This window comes from Euleptes europaea, chromosome 14, assembly GCF_029931775.1.
Source record: "Euleptes europaea isolate rEulEur1 chromosome 14, rEulEur1.hap1, whole genome shotgun sequence".
Lineage (NCBI taxonomy): Eukaryota > Metazoa > Chordata > Lepidosauria > Squamata > Sphaerodactylidae > Euleptes > Euleptes europaea.
The window spans coordinates 41557710-41577453 of record NC_079325.1 but is presented as its reverse complement, the minus strand read 5'-3'; the positions used below and the strand labels follow the sequence as shown (position 1 = coordinate 41577453).

At 41.7% G+C, this 19744-nt stretch overlaps 2 protein-coding genes across 2 annotated transcripts in view; one reads left to right on the top strand and one right to left on the bottom strand.

Moving 5' to 3' along the window:
• The window catches only part of ANGPTL2 (angiopoietin like 2), a 31826-nt gene extending 14440 nt beyond the window's left edge, over positions 1-17386 (top strand). The window contains exons 3-5 of the mRNA XM_056860278.1: positions 13681-13874; positions 15017-15287; positions 16994-17386. Coding sequence (XP_056716256.1) covers positions 13681-13874; positions 15017-15287; positions 16994-17193 — 665 coding nt within the window. The 3' untranslated portion in view covers positions 17194-17386. The remainder of the gene's footprint in view (positions 1-13680; positions 13875-15016; positions 15288-16993) is intronic.
• Positions 1-19744, bottom strand: part of RALGPS1 (Ral GEF with PH domain and SH3 binding motif 1) — a 224457-nt gene that overhangs the window by 139472 nt on the left and 65241 nt on the right. The window lies entirely within an intron of this gene.

Below are 19744 nucleotides of genomic sequence, written 5' to 3'. Positions count from 1 at the left end.
AAAATGGCTGGTGTGTAAGGTTACAACATGGGGGAAACTATGTTAAAATCCCGACTCAGCCATGAACCTGCCTTGGCCTAGACATCACTTCAACCTAATCAACTTCACACAATTGTTGTGGTGAGAAAATGGAGTAAACCCAAGAAGGCCACTTGAATTCCTTAGAGGATGAATATTACATGAGGGATTAAAAGGTGATGTGATAATACAAAATTACAGGGGAAAAAATTGAAAATGGAAAATTTGAGAGCAAAGGGAGCTTCAAGTAAGATTCACAAACACACACACACCATAGCCAAGTTGTGTGTGAGCAACCACAGAGGCACTAGTAACCCTACAGCTTGTGGTATAAAGTAAGAAGGCTTCAGTGGTCAGTGGCAAGTGTTCTGTGACACTTCACGGTATCACAGACTTCACAGATCCCTTCTTTCTTTGTTAGCTGTCACCATTACATTGTAAAAATACTCAAAATTCTGTGCAAACCCACATATTCCAGTCAGAATCATTCAAACAAAATGTATGCAAATGCGCATGATCAAATCCCTGTTTCTCTGGTGAGGAATATAGGTACTTTTTGCATCAAGATTCCTTCCAGTCATGTTTATTATTTAAAAAATTGTACAAGACGAAGTAGAGGATATATATCTGGATTAAAACATGGCTTTTTTTTCTTCAGATGATAACATCTGCATACACTATATAACATCTACATATACTACATACAGGCTGCACCAAGCCTGTATAATCTGTGACTGAATCTTTCTTTTTCACATTATTACTTCTATATTTGAATGCAAAGAGATACACTCAGTGCAATCCGGGGGGGGGACAGCTGCGCCGTGGCAATGGCGTAGCTGAGCCACCTCCTAAGCGGTTTGCTGTGCTGCGGCCAGCTCCGGACAGCAGAGCAAAAAAACCAGTCTGCAGACCTGGAATGGTGGCGCAGCAGCGCCAGCATGGAGGGTGCAGGGCAAGGGTCTGCTAGGCACTCACAGGAAGGCCCTCCTCCCCACCCTCACTGCTGGTAGCTCCCCTCCCTCTCCTGATGTGGGCACGCCCATGCCAGGGTGCTGCGGAGGGTTCTGTCATTCACATGGGAAGGGGTTCCCTGACAAGGGAAGGGGCAGCAGTGCTTTCTGAGCATGGAACTCCTGCTCCCTGCAAGTGTATTCTGGGTCATTATTTTAGCTGGATAGGTCGCCGGGTGCCAACCTGACGCACCAGTCGCAAACTTTGCAAAGTAACCAGCCACCTGGGATGGGCCTGGTAATTGCACATCTGATCAGATGGCAATTCGCTCGACTGTGCAGCGGCCACCCCAGCCTCCCTAGCACCAGGGTGCAGCCGCTGTGGGGGCAGTGACACCTCCCAAGCAGGGAAGAGCTGTTGGCTCACCCCTGGGGAGAAAAGCCATTTTGGAAAAATATTAATGGGTTACTTTACAAATTACGGTTTTAGGTATATACCTAAGCAAATCTAACAATTCTGGATTCCTCTTTATGCCAAGCTTTCCACCATTAGTTTGAGTGTTGTTTACTTTGAGTTGTGATTCAAATTTAAGTATGAAACATCATGATACTGAGCCATTTACTGCTCCGTCTTGCTCATTGCCCGTGTCTAGCAGTAGCCAGCTCTGTACTTTTCACAAGCAACAGGAAACATAAAGAGACATTAATCCCTTGTCATTTACTCTTGAATGTGCAGTTATTTAAAGTATAAAGCTATTCTGAGCACTTCCTTATCACCCCGGCCCAACAGGTGCCTCTGTTCTATATGTATGATTAATCACTTTGTCCCACTTAGTGTATTTTTGTTTCTGCCACGTAAAGCAAGTTGAGTAGCAAAAGGGCGGTGCAAGAGCAGAAAAGACAATCCATTGGGAGTCAACGGTTTTGTGAAATACTTGTTTCAGAGACTGATTGGTCCTCTTGAATATTCCTTTCTCGTCTTAAAAATAAAATACTCAAGAGAAAAAGTCAAGTGTTTAAACACTGAGACCATAGCAGCAAAAACTATATTTGTTTTTGAAGGACTAGCCATTTGGAGGCTGCCGTAAAACTCACTAAAGCCAGCAGAAGCCTGCCTGTAGCTCTGCTGTCATTTACGGGCTGGGTTCTTTAAGCAGGAGTTCTTAAATCAGAGTTCAGTTTTCTGCCAGTATTGTTATTACTAAAAGAATGTTCAACAGTAAAAGGTGACCTCACTCCAAATAGCAACTGTATGACTGTTTTCAGTTTTTCCTTTATGAACGCCTTGTATCAAAAGGATTATAACTTGGCCAGAAGTCTTTACTCCAGGCTAAAACATGACATACGATGTAGTAACATGGGAGCAATTAAAGAAATCAAATACAGGTAAAACACTGTTGTCTAGTGCTGGTAGCAGGAAGGAAAGCCACACTTACTGATATGGGAGCCTCAGTGCAATTTTTACCCCTTTGTGCCTGCAATCCCGGGTGGGGAGGGGCCAATCTCCATAGAAGCTGGCATGACCCCGCTCCAGCCAACGCGGGAGCATACGCGCTTGCATCCAGGAGCAATGGAGCTCTGCCAGCTCCCACCGCCAGCACGGCTAGTCTGGGAACTAATTCCCAGAAAAGAACAGCCGCACTGGCAGGGGGGAGGTGTTCCCAGGGCATTCCCTGGGGTGGAAATGCCTTTAGGCAGCTTCCACAGCTCTTTCAGCCTGGGAACACCCCCTAGAGCGGTGGCGGTGGCACAGCCTTGCTTTTTTTGAATGGGAAACCCCCCCCCCTTTAATTTTTATATTCCCTTTTTTTTCTCCACGGTGGTCAGGAAGCCTCAGAGAAGTCGGCATGCCTCCGCTGCTCCCAGCCGCCATGGATCTACCCCCTTTTAGGAATGGGCTTTTTGGCTCCCAAAGCATCTTACAACAATTAAAAACTAATACAGATATCTATTAAAATATACTTTTAGTACTGTTCTCAGTCTAAGCATGATGGATGGATGCCTGGCTGCTACCTTATCTCTCTGGCATTGTTGATGGCATTTGGTTGATGGCTGAGAGGAAGGGAGATCTTGAGTTAAACTGGTTACTTAGAAATTCTTCATTAAACAAACCCCAGTCCAAATGCTAATCCCACAATTATTTGTCATCTTTGTACAACACTAATGAAATCACTCTTAAGCAAAACCTGGACTTTATCATTGGTGGCTATGATGGTACAGAGGTTATTTATTTAGAGCATTTTTATACTTCCTCTCCAGAGAACCTGCTCAAGGTAGCTAGAGTATCATATTATGACTTTGAAGATCTGGTTTAAATTCCCACTCTGTCTAAAGGTCACTTTTTATCCTCTCAGTAACCCTGTGAGGTAGGTTAGGCTTGAGCCAGTCCCCTTTCCCCTGCCTAACCAACCTCACAGGGTTATTGAGAGGATAAAATAGAGCAGAGGAGGATTATGTACCATATGCTCCTTGGAGGAAGGGTGGATGTGGATAAATAGATAATCTGGGGAGGGGAGGGGCTCTGGATGCCTACAGAGTGTCCCTGATTTCAATCCGTCATCTCCAGTTAAAACTATCTGAGGTAGTAGCCTTCTTGGCCTTGAAAGCTATTACCAGTCAATCAATCAATCAAGTTTTATTGCGATACAATATCAGCTCTGACTAAAAATCTAATTTAGGTTAAAAGAATAAAATAAAATAATAAAAGTTGATGATTCTGGGAGGGATGATTTGAAGAAGAGGAGGAAAGATCTTCTATGGGGAAGGGTTTTCAATTAGCCGTTTACGAATTCCAGTAGACTGGAGGCAAAATTTGGCTACTTGAATGGTTATCTCCCGAGAGGAGTCTGCTAAGAGAAGGGAAACTTGAGCTTCTTCCAATCTCCCAGGAAAGGATGACAATATGGGGAGAATGTATTGCGATCTTATGTCATCGTAGAAGGGACATTGCAGCAGAACATGTTCTATTGTTTCCACTTTCTGTTTTGCATGGGATATTACCAGTCACAGTAGACAATACCATGCTAGATGAACGATTGTCTAAATATAGGAACCAAAGTTGTGAGACGGTTTCATATACTCATCATATGATTTCCTCCCCAAAAGCCTGTAATACTTTGTCAAGTCCCATAGCAGAACAGTGCAACAGGAATGATGAATCTTGGGGCACAGAGGAGTCCGAGGTCTTCTTTGTACAATTCCCATACACACAGTGCCAGATTCAGACTGTAGCTGTGGCACATGTAGAAAAGGGGCTTCAGTCTTCTCCTCTGTGACATTTGCCTGACCTGAACTTCTGGGCAGCATGATTGGGCCTGCTGGCAAAACTTGTGAGAACTCCACAGTCACAATCTGAATTTCAAATCACACATGAGGAAATTAAGGAGAACCCACAACTGATGTCTGACTGCGCCACAAGGCGGGAACCCCAGACCCAACCTGAGTACTCCGTAATATGTAAAGAGGCCCAGATGTCAAATAAGTGAGAATGGCATTTAGCAACAAGACTAAAAAAGAAAAGAAAAAAGAGAGAGACCAATTTTTGGCAAAACCAAAACTACAGCAAAACCTTCTAATTTTCTCCAAATGGCGTTTAAAGGTAAAGGTCCCCTGTGCAAGCACCGGGTCGTTCCTGACCCATGGGGTGATGTCACATCCCGACGTTTACTAGGCAGACTTTGTTTACGGGGTGGTTTGCCAGTGCCTTCCCCAGTCATCCTCCCTTTACCCCCAGCAAGCTGGGTACTCATTTTACTGACCTCGGAAGGATGGAAGGCTGAGTCAACCTTGAGCTGGCTACCTGAAACCGACTTCTGTCGGGATCAAACTCAGGTCGTGAACAGAGCTTGGACTGCAGTACTGCAGCTTACCACTCTGCGCCACGGGGCAACTGCCAACCGTAATATTTCCTCGCACCACAAATGTAAAAATTAAACATAATACTTATACCTTCCTGTACTGTTGTCTATTTTTATTTACTTCATGTATACCCCATTTTTCTTCACACCCAAAGTGGCTTACCCCTTCTCCATTTTATCTGCACAACAGCCCTGTCAGGTAAATTAGATGGGTGGGTGTGACTGGCCAAAGACCACCATACAAAGTTCCAATATTTAAGATTTCTGCAGGACTTGGTTCATACAATGACTTAAGAAATGGGATATCTCCTGTTCTGCATGGGGTTGCACTCCCCCTAAATTTGTAGCTTGGAGGTTTTTCTGGACCCAGGCCTCCTGTTCGATAAACAGGAGGCAGTGGTGGCCTGGGGTGCCTTTTACCACCTTTGGCTGGTGAGCTAGTTGTGGCCCTTCCTGGGCAGGAAAGATCTTGCTACTGTGGAGCATGCATGCCCGGGCAGCATCTAGATTAGATCACTGCAATGCACTCTATGTGGGTCTGCCCTTGAAGACTGTCTAGAAGCTACAGTTGATACAGAATGCTGAGGACACAGTGCTGAGTGGAGCTGGATGCAGGGACCATATCACTCCAGTCTTGTCCCACCTATACAGGCTTCCAATTTGCTTCTGGGCTCAATTAAAAGAGCTGGTATTGACCTCTAAAGTCCTATATGACTACGGCCAGCATAGCTTAAGGACTGCCATCTCCCATATGAACCTACCCATCTACTCTGATCATCTTCACAGGCCGTGCTATAGGTGTCCCTGCCATCTGAAGCTAGTCAGGTGGCAACCCGAGAAAGGGCCTTCTTGGTTGTGGCAACCAATCTTTGAAGCTCCCTCCCCAGGGAGATTAATCTGCCTCCCTCTATCATTGTCTTCCGCCAGCAGATGAAGAACTTTTTGGTTAGTTTGGCATACCCCCAATAACTAAAAGTTGAAATGAGTCTCATCTGCAAAACACATTTTGGTAATATTTTTAAGTCCCTTCGTAGCTAGTGTAGTAATCCTACACGCATCATTTACTATACCAAACTGAGAAAACACAATGGCAATTTCAACATTTACTTCCACAACTGGGCCAAAATGTGGTTTCTATATATAAAAGAATGGGTCTGATTTTAATGATATAGAGAATTGATCCTTTTAAGGCTTATGTAATACACCATAAATTTAACAGGAACATTTACAATTTGGGCAGAATTTCATCAACTATGTCACGGTCAGTTTCTACCCCTTTACAAATCCCAAGAGAAAATTAAAAAGTGATGGATACCATTGCAGAGTCCAGGGAAGAAAGTGTTGTAACAAAAATTAGAAGCTTGCATGCAAGAAGTCAGATATCTTAGACAGCACTGCAGAAGAAAACAGTCTTACAAACCTCACTATAAGAATATATGAACAACCACTAACATAATTCAAGACACAGTATGTGCACAGTACAAATTGTTTTATGAGGATTAAAATCATATGCTTTGGTCTAATTGGTTACCAAATGGTCTTATTCTACACAACAGAATATGTACAAAGATACTGTTGATCAAGTCTTTTGAAAAAGATAATTACTTGCATCTAGTATGCAAGTGTTTGATTATACTGTCACTCTGATGAAGGATGGAAAATCACAGCTTCGATTTTTGTTCAGCTGGCAAGATATGCTTGAAAGTATGAATACCTACTGAACACAGAAAGCACAGGGGTGATTGAATAAGCTTTGTGGAGTTAGGGATGGGGTTTTATTTCTTTGCCTTTCTCCAAGATTAGCAATACCAGAATACTGCCAAGCAATAACTGTTGCAGAATAAATTATGCAAAATAAGCAATATCAGTCCTTACTTTGCATGATTTACATAAGCTGAACAATTTTTCTTAACACAGAACTAGCATTTTAAAGTGTAGAGTATATGAAGCAGAAGTAATACACCATTTCAATTTTAAAAATCTATGATTTTATAATATCTTGGATTATTTACACTGGATTTTATGACCCTATCTGCAGTTACCTAATGGAAATATCCACACAGAAGTCCCACACTGTAGTTACACTCTTCTAGCCCCACTGACTTTAATAGACTTAAAAAGCTTAGGAATGCAGTGATAAAAGGGTCCAAAGCCATTCACTGTGCATTTCATGGCCACTATATAAACCACATGCAAATGGCAACCATTTTTAACAAGGTTTGCCATTCTGTAGTTAGCGAGAGCCTTTATTCTCCTTTGCTTCTTTCACAAATGGCAAAAGATTATAGAAGCAAGGACAGTCTGCTGAAGTTGAATAGTGACTACCTACCCAGGCAATTTCCATGGCATCCTACCTCACAGAAGCTAAATTTGCAGCCATGAGGAAAGGCAAACAGTGGAAGCCTCCCTACAATGGCTAGAGGCCATTCTCAGGCAAAAAAGATACAGAGGAATCTGCTCCTCTTCCGTCTTGTTTTCATCTCCTAAGGGAAGTCTACTTCCCACTCAGAGAAGTTGAATCTGTGTTCATACAAAACTGCAATGTTTCTTTACTGCAGTTACGGAAAATGCCCTTGGCTCTAAGGGCTGTGCTGGAACTGTATCATGTATCTGACACAGTGTCATGTATCTGACACATCAACATCTTTCCTTCTGATCCTTTAATTCACATCTCAATCATTGTTTTAAATCAACAACTTTTTTAAAAAATTGGTGCTAGTACTACTTAATAGGACAAAGTGGTGCTTGATTCTCGGTTCTGAAAAAAGCAGAATGTGCCTGTGAACAGTTTAACATGCAAGATCTAAGCATCACACTGCACACCTGTTTTAACAGACTAGCTACAGATTGGATATGAATATTAATACTTTCTAAAGGTGCCAAGCATTGCAGAATGAAACTCTGGAGAAATATATTTCCTCTCCTGTAAAAATAAGCTTAAACCTTAACATCTCAGGAAATGTGTCATACAGCGATTCTATGTAACAGTCTAATTCAACACAGCTTCCTTGTGCACATATATCATGTTTTAATGTAGCAAAACAAATACACAGGGAAAAGAGTGTTAGATGAAGTTCAGTGTGCCAGTATGAACAGTAGCAAAGGTTTCCACAAAATCGGGGTGGGGGGTGGCTGAAGTAGCGTATCTGTAGCAGCCAAGGGTTTTAGTGAGTGTGTGCGTGAGCATACACGTATACACTTGTGTGGCTTATTTTAAAAATTATTTAAAATAAATTAGGCTGTTACCTTAAAAGACACATGGAATGATATGGTTTTCCGAATTTCTGAGCTGAAAAATTGTGCAATCCATGTTGTGTCAAACTTTCTAAAGACACCTGGGTTGTTTTTAGATGCCATACCAATCAAACTTTAAACCAATGTGCATGAACCCTACTTGTTGCTAGGCCCTCAAGCATATCACCTTCCTAAATCAAAAAGGTATTGACAGTGAATTTTGTGTACTGCTTACATCATGTTTCTGAGTATATGCCAATCCTTCTTGCAGGAAGAATTCCATGTAGTATGCATGTAGAACTCCAATTAGTATGCAGACTACCCTGAGCTTCTCTCACAAACTGGGGTTCCTAGTCCCGGATGCTGTAGAAAACTAACTCTGGTTAACCTGTGACCTGCGTTTATACACCACAGGGAACCAAAATTCTTTTTTAACTGGAATCATCTGTGAAAGAAAGGAGGTACAAAGAACAAGCCCAGAAACAAGCTGAATTAAAAAAAAAAAGAATTTAAATAAGCTGAGCCTGGATTTGCTGGGGAGGGAGGGGTAGAAATTCAAAGTAAGAAATAAATAAACCAAATAAATGTGTGTACATCAGTAATCCTAATGTGGTACCTAGGGGTGCCAAAGTACCTCATGTATTTCCTGGTGCCCACTTGGCTTCTTGGGGGGTAAAATCCAAAGAGTCCAGAATGGAACTATAAAAATATGGGAGCTTGGTGTTGTTTCCTACGAGTTGACTAACTAGTGTATCCCAGTCTTGTACCTTCAGCTTAGCCGCACGTTCTTATGTCTCTGGTCTTGGTGGCTTCTCCCTGTGACCAACTCAGGGAGCAAACCCTCTTCTTTCCTTGCACACTGAAATCAAACAACATCTGTTCCTCAAGGCAGAGAACCAATCCCAGCTTCCTTCCACCTGACTGGAGCAGGAAGTTCTTTACAATAGCCTAGGGATTTTCTTTGTGTCTACAAAAAGTTATCTGTTTTGGAAGCGGCTGCCTCCATCATAGATGGATGCTTGGCTTAGAACCTCCAAACGTTCTGTGATTGGCCCTGCCAAGACAGGGACATTTTTATTGGCCTCACTCTGTGTCAGTCATTTTGTGGTGGCACCCACCGCTTTTTCATAGAATTCCAAAAGTACCCAGGTTGGGGGTCCCTGGTGCCAGTATGTTGCATGCATAACAAACCCAAGCAAAAATCAAATTTAAAAAATGCTTCTATATATTTCCACCAAAGCTTTGTTAATGAAATCAAAGAAGCTTTATTTTAAATTGTCCTTTCTAACACGTTTAAAATGTAATTTAATGTGGCTCCGTTCTTTTCTTGCACAGAAACAGTACCGACACTACCGAAACACTCTGTCTCCTACATGTTTTACAGAGCATTGCTAGAATATGACACTAATCTCCAAGACGCAACAAGTGGAAACTTTGCCAGAATGTGATATATTTAGCACCCTCTGCAGCATTCAGCCTCTGAACCTTTTCCAGCAGATCAATTGCTAAAAGCACTTTCATTCATTATCCCTATTCATCAAGCCATCACGCCAGTCAATAAATCTTTTATTTTTCCAAACTTTAATAGGCAGTGTGTTTGAGGGAAGAAACTACAGCAACAAGAACTGCCATTACATCTCAAGTACACACTGACAATATTGTTCATGCGTATTGAATTAATGCGCCTGTATTACACAGATGATCAGCTCAAATAGCTCTGAAGACCATTTTTATATTTCTATTAATGCAAGAGGACCACACTGCTACATTAAACATAGAAAAAATGTTCCCCATGTTTAACCCAAGTACATCTGTCACACACAGTCATGTGCCAAACCGTGCTTTGTAATTAGTGCAAGACTGGAACGGTGAGGCAAAGCCTTTTTTCTGTTACAAAGTCTTGCGGCACCATGTCTATTTTGCTATGAATTTAAAATTCTCATTTTCATTCCAGAAACCAATCTGAGGTCAAATTTCCATAGTTTTATGTTCATTTGGACTTCTAGACCACATGGTTGATATGCATAAAATCTGCAAACAGAGAACATAAATAGAGAGCTAAAAAAAGCATTGCACTGAGGCAAGGATACCGAGCCCATGGCGCAGAGTGGTAAACTGCAGTACTGCAGACCACAGCTTTGCTCACGACCCGAGTTCGATCCCAGCGGAAGTAGGTTTCAGGTAGCCACTTCAAGGTTGACTCAGCTTACCATCCTTCCAAGGTTGGTAAAATGAGCACCCAGCTTGCTGGGAGTAAAGTGTAGATGACTGGGGAAGGCAATGGCAAGCCACCCCATAAACATAGTCTGCCTAGTAAACATCAGGATGTGACGTCACCCCATGGGTCAGTAATGACCTGGTGCTTGCACAGGGGACTACCTTAACATTTTTTAAGGATTTGTATATTTTAGTAATACTGATACCTGTGGAAATTGCCCAAAGCATGGAGATATTATTTCTTTTCGCTAAAAAGATCCCTCCCTCTGTTTTGGGGAGCAATGTTCTGTAGAACACAACTGATAACACCTTGACCAAAAGTGAACTGTGGGACAGGCTGTCCAGTAGCAAGGATTCTGTGAAATTTGGAATTTGGTGGTCTAAAAAGGCTCCTGGAAACCAAGGACCAATAGTATATCAATGTAAATTTAACAAGCATAGTAGGGGTGCTGTAGAGATCCAAGAAGAGAGGGGCAATGTTTTACAAGCAGGCGGCAGCATAGTTTGCACTGCAGCTAAAATCTGAAGCCAGGTTGTTAACAGGGCTTGTTGATTTGACATTTCACCAGTGTTAAAATATTTTATTGCCATCCAGTTTGCCTTGAGGGCATAGTTCATAGTGCTGGGTCTGATCTAGAAAGCTCTGCATAGCTTGGGTCCACAGTATCTGAAGAAATGCCTCCTTGCATCGGAACCAGCACGATCTTTAGCTTCTGCTTCTGGTGCCTTGCTCCAGATGCCCCAACCTCTTTAGAACAGCCCAGGAGGTGCTGCCTTAAAGAGAGAAGACTGGTAACAGGACTTTATCCATAGTGGCTCCCCAGCTGGGGAGTAAAATCCCCAAAGAGACTCATAAGACACTACACTTATCTTCTGAGCACTAGCTAAATACAGTTAACCCCTCTGCTTTCAGTGACTGGCTTTTTTCAATTACTGTTATTGAGATTGGATATTTTAAAATGTTTTTACTATTTACATCAATTTCTTTGCTTTTATTTTGATACTATATTGTTTGTTTGTTTTTTGTTATATAATTGTATACCAAGGCTCTAACAGAAACCCAGGACACAAATCTTTAAATAAGTAAAATATGACAATGCCTACCTTGTGATGTGGTGTGTTGCTTTTAAAAGCTGGAAAATATGCGCTTAGGCCCATGGTTTGCCTTATTCTTGTCATATGTCCACCATTACAGCCAGAAAAATATACTCTGTAGTATTCTGCCATTATGTTTCTTGTACTCTTCAGAGTGGAGAGATATGTAGGCAGAGTCAGGGATATATGGACCAGTAGCTGCCACCAGTAACTGCACATGAACCAGCTTTATACCTTATCAGAAAAATAGTCCATCTAATCTAACCTAGTACTGCTCACCCTTAGCTTCAACTCTCTAAGGTCTCAAGCAGAAAAAAGTCTTTCCCAACATGTGCTGTGTGTGTTAAGTGCCGTCAAGTTGCTTCTGACTCATGGCGACCCTATGAATCAATGTCCTCCAAAACATCCTATCTTTAAAAGCCTTGCTCGGGTCTTGCAAACTGAGGGCTGTGGCTTGCATTATAGAGTCAATCCATCTTTTGATGGGTCTTCCTCTTTTCCTGCTGCCTTCAACTTTTCCTAGCATGATGGTCTTTTCCAGTGACTCTTGTTTTCTCATAATGTGACCAAAGTACAATAGCCTGTTTAGTCATTTTAGCTTCTAGGGTCAGTTCAGGCTTGATTTGACCTACAACCCACTGATTTTTCTTTTTGTTTTTTTGGCGGTCTAGGGTATCCATACTTGAAAGGCTTTAACGTGAGATCCCAGAGATTGAAACTGGGACCTTCTGCATGCCAAGCAGATGGGTCTACCACTTGGCCACAGCCTCAGGATGTTAAAGATAGCAAAGTCAAATATAGTTCCCCTTCTGATAACAGACCATGCTGCATCTGTTTTGCTGGTTCTGTTATCAATTCCTATGCCAATGTTACTTTTGACAAGATGTTGAGCTATAAAAATCTCTTCCAGAAAAGGAAACCAAATATATCTAGCAGTTTTTGTGCAGGTTTGTTTGTTTGCTTTTTGTGAGGCAAAAAAACAAACAGCATACCGTAGATCGGTGGGCTGAATGTGTATCACAAATTTCATTCAAGGGAGTATTGTATTAAAAAGAAGCAAATACACAAACAGATTCTCTGTAGGCAAGTGAAACCAAAAGCCTCACTTCACTCTTGCAGCAGACTGTCAATACATATTTGTAGATGGAGATGTCTGCATGTGGACCTCTTGCAGAGACCAAATGGGAGGTGAGAAGGTGTGGGATTATGAGCATCTTTTCCTTGCAGAAAACACCTGGAGATTGAACAATCCCTCTGCCTCCTCACTGAGATCTTCCAAACAAGCCCCAGTCAGGTGGTTGATGCCAGCGATGTGGGATAAAAAAATTTTCCATGGAAAGTTTGCACCCTACATATGTCAATATAGTCTGTTATCTATAGCTCGCAGGATATGTTATCAGATCTTGGGAAAACTGAAGCTTTTGCCAAAATTAAAAAGCGCATTTAAGAGCTTGATTATAACAGCACTACTTTTCGTGCTTGTCGTGTCTGTTCATCCCAGTTCTTCGGAATACCCCCTCCACGTGGTCTGCCTGCCTATACACATTATCTAACAACTCCTCGTCTCTGTAGAGCTTTTTGCTTGGCTAGATTGAATGCTAACCCTTCTATGGTAATGCAGGGCAGAATTCTGAATATACCATACTGACAGGATCTGCCCTTGCTCTTCTGGCTGTATTGACTCATTAGCCCATGCCCTTTTGGAATGCCGCTTTTACGAGGATCTTCGATAGCACTATATTTCCCCCCTTTTAATATACAAATTCAATGCCTCTGTGACTGACATAATGCCTTTTTTACTAAGTGATAGGGACCCCAAGGCTACATTGTCAGTGGCAAGATTTGTTTCAGTCCTTATATCCCTCCAACACTAGATATATGCTGCTCAAGATCAATTGATCAAGGAGCTTCTAAGGGATAAAAGGAAAAGGAAAGGTTATCTATAGCTGTCAGGCCTGTCATGCTGCAAATCAATCATTAGATGGGCTAAATGTCAGAAATGAAACATGGACAAGCTTTGCACATGGTCCAGGCTCGTACATGATGCATTGGTCTTCTTTTGATAACACTATTTGAATATAAAAATTATTTTTAAAATTAAATTTATTTAAACTATAACAATCATTTATTTTAATTTCAATTGGGAAAATTTCCAGAAAAATATCCTGAAAATTTCCTATAACATTTTCCAATTCAAATTTTCTCAGAAAACCCACATCACTGGCTGATGTGTCCTTCCATCAAGTATCTCTGGCAGTGGGAGACATTAGCACTAGTTTTATTGACATTATGTATCTCCTTTCAACCAGGTCCTTGGAGAGACTGCCTGCAGGCTCTGGAAGATGGCCATGGTACCAGTTCAATATACCTCGTGAAACCTGACAATACAAACCGACTGATGCAGGTCTGGTGTGACCAACGACATGATCCTGGTGGCTGGACAGTAATTCAGAGACGTCTGGATGGATCTGTCAACTTTTTCAGGAACTGGGAAACTTACAAGGTTCGGACAAATGATAAGGGATGGGTAGTTTCATTTTAAGAAAAGTTCTCAAAATTTATGTTTAAAGTCTTTCTAACAAGTGGTTAGGATGCTTAACCACATCCACAAAGGCCACTTGTTTGCATCTCAAGCAGTATTAAACAACCCAGAAGAAAATACATGTGGGCTTCCTAGAGGCACCTGGTCGGCCACTGTGTGAAGAGACTGCTGGACTTGATGGACCTTGGTCTGATCTAGCTTGGCCTTTCTTATGCTCTTATATTATGTAAAACAGGGTACCTGGTTGGTGAGGGGTTGTGGTTCAGTGGAAGGGCTACTGCTGAGCTGGAGAATGAAGGAGGACCAAAGGTTCTGGGGAAGTTTTTCCATTATGCCCAAGAAAGGCTTTCCAGGTAAAGCACTACTAAGATAAGCCATGGCAGAATTTGGTTTGAAATCTGCAAGCCCTGAAAGCTGGAAAAGAAATCCAGCATTGAAGCATGGGAGCTGCTTCCTTGTGGCTTCTTCCCATGCTACTCTTTTAGTGTAGCTGAATGAGGTGTAAGTAAGCAACCGTCTTGGAGCCACATGAGAAGGGCCACTACCACGGTTTCTTCCCTCTTCATATTTTCTCCTCGACACTGTCCACATGATGTTTGAGGGAAGGCACTACGGCATTGGCCTGCCCTGTGTGAGTCCAAGATGCCTATACTGCCAGAACAGCATGGGAAGTGGCTATGGGAAAGCAACTCCCATAATGTTAAGGTAACCTATGATTTAAACTTAAATCTGGACAACTAAAAGAAAACTATATTTTCTTTCATGAGCTCATTCTTAAACTGCCAATGAGAGAATCAGTCAGAATGCTGGTCATAAATTCCAAGAGGTGGGCACTGCTCCACAAGAAACCAGACAGACACTTAATAGCTTTCTCAACATCCTTTGGAAAATATTTTTTTTCCTGACACACTGCTCACAAAGGCAGAGGGCTGAAAAACCCAAGGAAGGATCTTACCGTGATGTTTTCAGAGATGGCAGTATATCCCAGGGAGTTCCCTTGCATTCACTGTGAAAGCACCACAATCTTACTGCAATTAAGGATAGTTATGTAAAGTTGGCACCATGTACTAATGCACTTCTTCTTCTTTTTTTCTTCCCTACAGCAAGGGTTTGGTAACATAGATGGAGAATACTGGCTGGGCTTAGAAAATATTTACTGGTTGACCAATCAAGGCAACTACAAATTGCTAATAACCCTGGAAGACTGGTCAGGCCGTAAAGTATTTGCTGAATATGCCAGTTTCCGGCTGGAGCCAGAAAGTGAATACTACAAGTTACGTCTGGGCCGATACAATGGTAACGCTGGAGATTCCTTCACATGGCACAATGGGAAACAATTCACTACACTGGACAGAGATCATGATGTATATACAGGTACAAAAGTTACGCGGAATTTTATGAGAATGCATCTTGGAGAAAATAATAGTTATAACATTTTATCTTTTTATAATGAATGGAACAAACTGAAAACTAAGTTACTGTTACTAGACATCAGAGATAAACCATACACAAGATAGCTGTTAAGCAAATCTGTTTTTGTAGAACATCCTCCCAGGAACTCCATGACAGCAGTCTGTTGAATATAGTTCTAGTTCTCCCAGAGAGGCAAACAGCCAGGAAAGTGGGTTAGGCAAACCAGACAACAAAAGGAAGAACCTAGAATTACAGGGATGGGAGAAAAGCTAAGCAAACAAGAACAACCAGGAGCCCCACTGTCTGAGATGCTTAGCTTACCTGAATTTCACAGATGGCTTGCTAAATATTCCAGGTAGCTAATTAGGTAGCAAGTCGCCAAAAAGTGGCAGGGGTAGTGAGGTAACAGACATTATCAAGAGCCAGACAAATCCATCTAAGAGACTCACAGCCCATTCCTGGGGGGAGGGATAGATCAGCGGCAGCAAGGAGTGCCACAGCTGCGCCGCCTCCACAGAGGCTTCCCAGATGCCGAAAATAAAATAAAAACCATTTCTAAAACAAAAAAAGGGAAAATGCCCCCAGAGCACAAAGTGAGGCCACACCACCAAAAAAGGTGGTGTAGCCACGCCGCAACTTGAGGGGGCGTTCCTGGGTCCAAAGGGGTTAGGAAGCTGCCTAAAGGCAGCTCTGCCCCCAGGACCGCCCTCCCCCATCCCGGGTTCCTGCTTCCTGGATTTCACTGCTGGTGTAAGCAGTGCCGGCGGTGAAGCCCCCAAGACAGCATAGGTGCCACTTAATTCCATGATAAGGTGGCGCCTACGCTGGCACAGGGTCATGCCAGCTCCTAAAGAGCTTCAGCCTCCCTGTTCAGGATTGCATCTTCAGTCTCCCTTATAGGGTGCACTAATTCTGGCTTGGATTACTTTCAATCTTTATTGACTATAACTCAACCATTTCCCCAAGTTCTCTAATTACCACAAAGGTCCTAGGAAAGAGGGGAGACATGCTGTTTCTACACCATTCTTTAAAGCTCAGAGCAACCCAACCTTTCCTCTGAATTTTCCACATTTCCCATTGAATTTGGCAGAGGTTAGGAATTTCATATATCAAGCTCAGCACTAAGTCCCTTTCCCCATCTGAAGCCTCTGTGAAGAGGTTGGAAGAAAAGGGATGAGGTCTCTTCACTTTGTGTTGACCAGGAATAGTTAGCTAAAGACATGATGTCCAATGGTGAGATGGAAAAGGAGAATTTCGGGGTTCCTGTTAACACAAGGTTTGTATTCTCTCATAACGTGAGTACACAGTATGCTAAGGGAGAAATAACTCATGCCATGTGGTCTTGGTTACATCCTTACAAAACTGGAAAGAATGATACAGGTACCTATTTCTTATCTTACAAAGTAGATGCATGCTCTAATTTAGTAATGCCAACCAAAAGGATATTCTATCACCACATTATGCTGGTCCATTTCTGCCCCCAGTGTACTCCTGTATCACCCTTATGGACTGTAGAACTACAAGCGAAAAGTGTCTTCCCATATACTGAATCAAACATTATATATTTAAATATACATAGAAAACCAAACAGTTGAACATATAAGGTAATATTAGTGAGACTGATACACACTGCTTCTTTACAGAGTAATTCTTCCCTTCCATTACAGGTAACTGTGCTCATTACCAGAAAGGTGGATGGTGGTACAACGCATGTGCACACTCCAACCTTAATGGCGTTTGGTACCGGGGTGGACACTACCGAAGTCGATACCAAGACGGTGTCTACTGGGCTGAATTCCGAGGGGGTTCATATTCACTGAAGAAAGTTGTCATGATGATTAGGCCAAACCCCAACACATTCCATTGAAAGTTATTCTTCTTGCGCCTTAAGTGTAAAGCATCAGATGAAAAGCAACAACATTTGGATGTGCTGTATACAACACATCTTCTCAGTAGCGAAGAATGTAATATATTGTACATTGACAGCTATTAACTGGAGGACTTGTATATTGTATTTTTGAAGAATTGTTCCAGAACCAAAATGGCAAGAAACACCTCTTTTTGTATTAAGTTTTTCCTTCTTTTTTTAAACTGTCAGATAAAATGGACTGTAGATAAATTGAGATGCTAAAAATACTGCCACATCAACTAAATATTTTTGTATGTTATATACATATTTTCAAATACTGGACATATTAAAAACTGTACAGCAAGTCTTTTTGATATAATAAATTCATTTGACACAGGAAATTATATCCTCTGAAACTATGTAGCCAGTAAAGCACCACAGAAAGGTAGCATAATTGTCCCTTGTTAGCTGTTAAGATTTTTTTTTTTTTGCTTTGTAGAGTCTTCACGGTACCTGGCCCAAATAAATCCCCACTGTTTTCTCAGGGCTCAAGGCCATATTAGAACTCAAGAAATGAATAATTTCACACAGCTTGTCAATCCTTACTTTTACCTCTTTCTGTTCATTCACCTGCCATTATCTGTAAACTGACCAAGAAGGAATGTTTCTCATCACAGAAACAGTACCAGCATCTTAACTGAATGTCCACATATTTCAAAAGCAACCTTGATTTTATTTTGCTAACATGAATTCCTTTGTCATATAAATTATAGCTTACAGGTTTCAAGCTATTTTGTACCCCAGGAGTTATTACTGGCACCGTAGTTACAGCAATCATGAAAAGAGCTATCCAGCTTTGCAGGCCAATGATGGATATAGATATATAAAACTTATTCATACACATCTACCCAATAGGTTATGATCCTTGGGAGAGACTATCTGTAATCCAAAACTATATTTGCCATATTTCATTATTATTGCCAAATATACACATTAGAAGAGAATTATGAGGCCATATTTATAAATAAAGTCAATTGTAGAAACCTGAATTTCAGTACTCTGCTAAGGTAAGTTTCCAAAATAAAATTATTTTAGCACATTATAAGAACAGTGAAAACCATAAATTTCAAGCTCTTATTACCTCATTTATTTCTTTCCTAATGTATGGTGTGTGTTAAAGTATTGATGTCTGATGTAGCATGTCCTGTATATAAATGAAAGTAGGGATTTTAATATATGATCAGATTATCCTTGTAATAATGAACATGTTTAATAAAAGCAACAAATACCATTCTGATATATTTTGTTTTTATTCTCATGTGTACATTAGGTACCTAGTAAAGAAAAAGAAAAGAAAAGAATGAAAGGACAGATGGTCTATTGCTGCCCTGACTTTCCTTACAGCCTTTCTGGGGTCCTGGTTTATCACTTTAGAGCTAAACTATCTTCAAATAAAAATACACCCACCCCGACACACACACACAAAGTACCGATTCCTTCTGATATTGTCCATAGTAGCTGTGATCCAAGCATCACATGTATATTATCTTGAAGGCTTGTGGGGACAGGTGCTGAGAAACCCCACATAAACTAGTTTTTAACTATTTATATATGCAGCAGAAGAGGCTGCTGTACACCCTCACACACAGCAAATAAAGAATGAACAGTACATTATTAAATTCAGGTAATGTTATACAGCCCTGACATGGATAGCCCAGGCTAGCCCAATCTTGTCAGAACTCAGAAGCTAAGCAGGGTCGGCCCTGGTCAGTAGTTGGATGGGAGACCACCAAGGAATACCAAGGTCTCTGTGCAAAGGCAGGAAATGGCAAACCACCTCTGTTATCTCTTGCCTAGAAATCCCTCTGAGGTTGCCATAAATTGGCTGTGACTTCAAAGCAATATATGTCGGCTGTGACTTCAAAACAATATATATATATATTTGACATAGCACAGAAGCAACACCAAAGATCAAACATAGAAGAAGAAGAAGAAGTTGGTTTTTATATGCCAACTTTCTCTACCACTTAAGGAAGCGCCTTACCTTCCCCTCTCCACAACAGACACCCTGTGAGGTAGGTGTGACTAGCCCATGTAACTAGAGAATGTGACTAGCCCATGGTCACCCTGCTGGCTTCACTTGGAGGAGTGGGGAAACAAATCCAGTTCGTCAGATTAGTGTCCGCCGCTCATGTGGAGGAGTGGGGAATCAAACCCAGTTCTCCAGATTAGAGTCCACTGATCCAACCCACCGCACTTAACAACGACACCACGCTGGCTCTCATAGATTAGAACCATACTTAGCCACATGGTTAAGGAAAGGTTCTGGAACTTTCACGGTTGGAGGCAGCAGTGTTGTAGCAGGCTGGATCTTGTCAGCTTTTTCGCTTTCTCCCTCCTCAAATTTACCCCCCCCCCAAATTCACCTCCATTCTACAGCCCCCATCCCACACTGTTTTTGTACATGCGGGGGTCCCTGATCTCCTGCACAGTGTTTTTAGCGGTCAAACCCTCCTGCCTTTTTCATGAGCAGAAAAGCTGGTTGGATCCAACCCACAGTATTTAATAA